General features: G+C 39.1%; 1 protein-coding gene across 1 annotated transcript; it reads left to right on the top strand.

Annotated features, from left to right (window-relative positions):
• LOC110514052 (homeobox protein HMX3) lies at nt 1–4,899 on the top strand. The gene is made up of 3 exons (XM_036973487.1): nt 1–926; nt 1,521–4,306; nt 4,677–4,899. The coding sequence occupies exons 1-2, from the start codon at nt 614–616 to the stop codon at nt 2,123–2,125; spliced, it is 918 nt and encodes a 305-aa protein (XP_036829382.1). The 5' UTR covers nt 1–613; the 3' UTR covers nt 2,126–4,306; nt 4,677–4,899.
• Nucleotides 4,900–6,087: the final 1,188 nt, after the last annotated feature.

Raw genomic sequence — 6,087 nt, forward strand, 5'->3', positions numbered from 1 at the left:
ATCCTTGGGACGTTCCTACCCTCAACCCTATACTTAAGCCCAACCCTAACCATTTTAAATGTCAATGGGGGATGTCCCAAGGATCCCGCCTAGCAGGCCTACCCTACCTACTACCCTGCTCCTGTCCCCTCCCTCCCTTCCTCTGCACTTCTCTTCTCCCCCGTAGGCCTACCCTACCTATTATTGTCCTCCTGTCCCCTCCCTTCCACTGCTCTCCAGTTTCATCTCAAATCCCATTTGCCATTGTAGCCTACATGCCCAATCGCCCAGGACTGCGCGCATTTAACCGTTTTATGTAATCGTTAGTAGAATGCGGTGCAAGTCTGACGCATTGATCATTGTGCCATTTATCATTGCTGCGATCATTCCAGGACAGACCTGCCTCAAGATTTATGCTACATTTTACATTTAAATTCGAGTCATTTAGCAGATGCTCTTATCCAGAGATATTTACAATTTCGCACTTTTTAAAAAATATATATTTTTCTTTATTCTCAAAGCATTAAAAAAAATAGGCCTATGTTTTACTGAAACGCCACGTTTGGGTAACCGGAATAAAGCAACAATATCTTCACCTATTTCTCTTGACGTTTGTTTACTGTGAGTCATTCAAATGGACAATAAACATTCACAAGCGAAGGCAGAGACGGCACAGGAGACCCGTCCGCCCGCTAAAGACTCACCTTTCTCTATCAAGAACCTGCTCAACTTCGACAGTAAACCTTCCAACACGAAGACGCTGCTTGCCACCACCAAAGGACTATTGGAAGGAGGTTTCTCTCTCTCCCGGATCGGTGATTTAACTTTTCCTAGTTTTGACATCCCAGCCCAGAGATTTGGATTACCGGCGCACTATTTGGAACGACCGGCGTGGTGGTATCCCTACGCGCTTGGCACATCGGGACACCATCTCTACAGGACCGGAGGTAGATTACCACCATACATTCAATCGGTTCTGATGATACATTTAGCTCATTAGAATACCTCAAATAACGTTTCGGTTATAACGGATTAAATAAGACTACAACATATTTTTAAATCAATTATGATGCTATAATACTTGCTATTCGTAATACTCCTCAGTTGGAATAATAGTCAGACTAATGATTAGTAAATGTTTAAAAATATATATATATATATTTCACCTTTACTTAACCAGGTAGGTTAGTTGAGAACAAGTTCTCATTTACAACTGCGACCTGGCCAAGATAAAGCAAAGCAGTTCGACACATACAACAACACAGAGTTACACATGGATGTATAGGTGAACTATGTCTAAAGTAACGTTCATATTGTCATGAATCTTCAGTCCTATATTGCAAAATGTCCCACAACAATTAAGCCTACTGCCTCAATTTGACTCACCAGGCGATTCGGGTCCTTTTAAGAAAATGTACTTGGATGAGTATAATCAAATTGTTAACTATAGTGGTTTTAAAAAAAAAAAGTAATTTATGTTTATTTTATGGTTGCATTAATGTTTTCCCTGATTGATAAACATTGTCGTTTATTTCGTTTAGGGTTTGAGAAGGCCATCGTGAGAGACACACCGTCAACAGGCGGGGACCGAGACACACCGGAGCTGCTGCGAAAATCACCCGACCAAGAGGACGACAAAAACATAAGTACTGATGATGTCGTTCTGGAGGAGAGTGATGGGGATGAACCAAAGAAGGAAGTAGAGTTGGTGGATGACTGGAGGAAAATTAAAGACGAGAACTCGGATAAAAAAACGTGTCGGAAAAAGAAAACGCGGACAGTCTTTTCAAGGAGTCAGGTATTTCGGTTGGAGTCAACGTTCGATATGAAACGGTACCTCAGTAGCTCGGAACGGGCAGGCCTGGCGGCATCCCTACACCTCACAGAGACCCAGGTGAAAATCTGGTTCCAGAACAGAAGGAACAAGTGGAAACGACAGTTGGCCGCGGAACTCGAAGCGGCCAATCTGAGCCACGCCGCGGCCCAGAGGACAGTCCGCGTTCCCATATTGTACCACGAGAACACCGGCTCAGAAACGGGCCGCGCTGGGAACGTGTCAGTCAGTCAGTCCCTACTAACATTCCCTCATCAAATGTACTATTCACATCCACTAGTCACATCCGTGCCGCTGCTGAGACCAGTTTGAGAGACTCGTTTATTGTGTTGATATTTCTGTATTGTAATTTATGTATTACAAACATTATTAGGCCTATTTGTATTTATTTTTAATCTATGATAATAGTTGGTGTTGGTTAAAAGGCTTTGTATATTGTACAGGTCTATTATGACAAATGTTGTATTTATTATAATTATTATTATAATTATTTGTATTCCCGTGTCCAAAACTGAAATATTTCCTCCTAATCAAATAATTTCATATTAAATTGTTGTGCGTCCAAAGTACTCTGAACATTTGGTATTGATATTGCTTTGATTTAACTGATGAGTTTTTATATATGTTTTTAAACAGGGTGGAAACGTATAGGTCTGTGTCTCCCATGTAGCCTACGACATTTTACAATGAATTACATCGATGTTTTGTGTGAGATTAGAACAAATCCTAAGTAAAGTTAATATTTCATCATGTATAGCCGTTTATGTGTAATAGTTATATAGTTCTACTGTTCGCTTCACGTACACGGTATAATGGCTCACAGCTGAAAAATAACTACTACTTTGACCTATATCGTTTTATAGCGCAAGACAGAGAGGACAAATCATATGTTCTTAAGTATGGAAAATCATGGGCTATACGTCTCACAATGTTATCGCAAACTTTTACTTGCTGTTAACGCGAAATGTAATTTTTTTCTTTTAATTCCGTGATAAGAGTTTCACATAAATGGCCAAAACATGGAGATTTTTTTTTTTTTTTTTTTACATTGCTGAATAAATCGTGAAATACGTTCCCGACTACACCGAGTGTATTTAGAAACATACATGTTTTCATCTATACCTTTAATAAAACGTGGGACTTTGGATGTATGTTTCGTATCAAACACAGTCCTTGCATCAGATTATATAGCGCTCCTTTGGCGAAACATTTTATTCATTCATTTTAAGGGATTTGGAATTCATCAAGACAATTTGAAGGCTTTAACTTACAGACAACAAAAGCATAGCACGCATTTAATGAATAAAATAATATCATATAATAGATTTTTAGCTAATTATATTTTTCGATTGTCAGTGGATGACTCGTCCCAGAGATATCCTACTGGGCACATACGTCTATTCCTCGTTGGTTCAACGTAATTTCGTTGAAATGGCGTGGAAACAACGTTGATTCAGCCAGTGTGCTCAGTGGGATATGACTCTGGACCAAACAATAAATGATTTCAACATTACTGATATCAAAACACATATTTCAATCATTTCTTGAATTTGGCCCATAGGCTATATATAGATAAGACTAAAGATGAAGAGATGTCTTCACAAAATAAATTCTATTTAATTTATTGTGGTATTTTCAAGAACAGAATGGTAAAATCGCCAAAGGCCAATTTTCAGACAGAAAATAGGCGCACATTGGCCTTTCCGAATCCGTCAGAGGATTAAGGCTTGGATTCACATCTCTGTAAGGAATAAGTACAACGAAATCAGCTCACTAATTTGTAACAAACAATAATTAATCTCCAATTAGTGGCTATAATACAGCACGGAATAGTGGAAATTCAAAATAGAGCTATATGTCTACAACATTTGATCTTGAAGGGCATTTTCATTTGTAATATTCAAATATTGACTGTGGAACTTTAGGTAAACGTCAGGTGTGCATAGCATTCATTTGTTGCAGACTGAGTTGGGTTGGGGAGCGCTTTGGTGCGTGTGTCTCTCTCCAGCACGGTTTAAAATGGCCGGGTCTCTTCCCAGCTTGTGATTGGTCCATGAGAATCCTACCTACGCGCAAACAAAGTAACTGAACGTTGTATGGGAGTGATGGTACTCGGGGAATTCAGACATAACTTTGCAGAAGGAGAACAAACCCGCTTCTGAAAAAATATCCAACGGGTTCCACATTTATTGCCTGAATGTTAAAGGTTCTAAATGTTTATCAGAATGAAGAAATCTGAAGACAGTGGCAGTAAAGTATCATTTACCTCAGTTTCCAATTTTACTATTCAGTCAATTCTTGGAACTGTGTCCGAGGACGCGCACAAGGACAGTTGCGATTCTAGTTCCGACGCGGGGCTGCTGCAGAGACAACGCATGCGCTCCGTGTCTTCAGAAGGATTCAGCGGCGGGGAGGATTCTACAGATTTCTACCCTTTACCCGGAGGAAAGAAACCACGCAATGACCTCAACGATCTCACACTTTCTTGTCTAAGTAAGTGAAAATGCTTTCTCAATTGTGTTTTATTTTTTGGGCTAGCCTACTTGATTGTTATTCTGATAACAATGACACATTATATTAAACCTATAACCATTATTATTACTATTGCACGATGTAAGATATGATGATAAAGAATGACAGGCTACAGCAATTGTTTTATGTCTTTGTTTAGTAGAAGTCTAATTCGAGATTTTTCGGCTACTGATGAAAAAAATATTATTTTAAACTTCTTGATCGAAGAAGAAAAAAGTGACTTGATTGATTTTTAAATGATGCTGTGTTTTTAACACAATAACAAGATAGCCACGTTTTTTTTTTTTTTAAATAAACATTTGGATTGATTACCGTGTTTGCATTATTTTAGGTGACAAAAACAGACTTATTCTGGGGCAAGAGATGGTGAAGAGACATCAACTTTTTCATGATTATAAAGAAGGTGACCAGAGATACTACAACCGAACATCACCTGCTATTTCAGAAGAAAAGGGTCATATTGACGACGACGTAACATCCAACTCGTCCAGAAAGAAGTCTCGGACCGTATTCTCGCGGAGTCAGGTTTACCAACTAGAATTGACGTTTGACCTGAAACGTTACCTTAGCAGTACAGAACGAGCTAGTCTCGCCTCCAGTCTCCAGTTGACAGAGATACAGGTGAAAACTTGGTTCCAGAATCGGAGGAACAAGTGGAAACGTCTGCTCTCTGCGGAGATAGAAGCGGCGAACATGGCTCACGCGTCAACCGCAAAAACTCTGGTTGGGATGCCGTTCTTCTTCAAAGAGAATTTCCGGCTACGGATTCCTGTCCCTGGATCAATGACTTTCCCTACACCTCTATGTTATCCCGGGAGCAACATGCAAGCTTTACCTTTGTACAATTTTTATAATAAAATTGAATAGAATGATTGCCAGATAGCCTTTTTGTAGTCTAATTTATTAAATTACAAACTATTTATATGGCCATTATTAGGCTGTGCCATAGGCCTATTTTATTACAACACACCGAATCATAAATAACCTTTCAAAACAATGTCTACATATCCTTCCGCTGCCTCCCAGTGTATTTTCTTATCTTTATTCTTAGAAAAAAAAACGTTCTGGATCGAAACAAAAAGGGTTATTATATTGCTTGCTTCATATACTGTATGGCACCCCCGCAGGGGTTCTTCTTCACTTACCCAAAATTGGTTCTATATAGAGAACCCTTGGGTTCCATATAATGTTCTATATGGGATTCCATACAGGGTTCTGTAACCAATTTCGGTTCTATATAGAACCTTAAGCGGTGCCATATATGAAGCAAGCATATATCCCTTTATGGTTCTATCCACAACCTATTTTCCTCAAATAAGGTTATACCGGAAGGTCACGTCATTCAGTCCCGTCCTATCAGGAAACAATACAGTTTTTATGAGTTACACATTTCATAACAAAAGTCGCAAACGTGAGAAAATGTTACATTGAAAATGTGCGTGTGGGCCATTTCATGCTGAATGATTTACCTGACGCACGAAAAATGTCACGAGCGGGCTGACGCAAACATGAAATGCCGGTAAATGTGTATAAATGCCGACAGAAAATGTGTTCATTCGACATGGTGGGATCTTTTTGTGTCGGTAAAATTAATTAATTATTATGAGAAATAGCGGTGGAAATGCCTTTAATGCGCAAATATTGATATAATAAACATTATATCGATGTGAACTTGCAGTGTGGTCCTCCCATTTTGACTCAGGAAAGCATGCAGTTTATTAGGCTGCAGATTAAATAAATGA

The sequence above is a fragment of the Oncorhynchus mykiss genome, unplaced genomic scaffold (genome assembly GCF_013265735.2).
Source record: "Oncorhynchus mykiss isolate Arlee unplaced genomic scaffold, USDA_OmykA_1.1 un_scaffold_258, whole genome shotgun sequence".
Classification (NCBI taxonomy): domain Eukaryota; kingdom Metazoa; phylum Chordata; class Actinopteri; order Salmoniformes; family Salmonidae; genus Oncorhynchus; species Oncorhynchus mykiss.

Bases quoted from the DNA above. Each gene is read 5' to 3' on its own strand.
- LOC110514052 (XM_036973487.1), top strand. From the start codon at position 614: ATGGACAATAAACATTCACAAGCGAAGGCAGAGACGGCACAGGAGACC. The intron at 927-1,520 runs GTAGATTACCAC...TATTTCGTTTAG, and splicing joins CCATCTCTACAGGACCGGAG to GGTTTGAGAAGGCCATCGTG.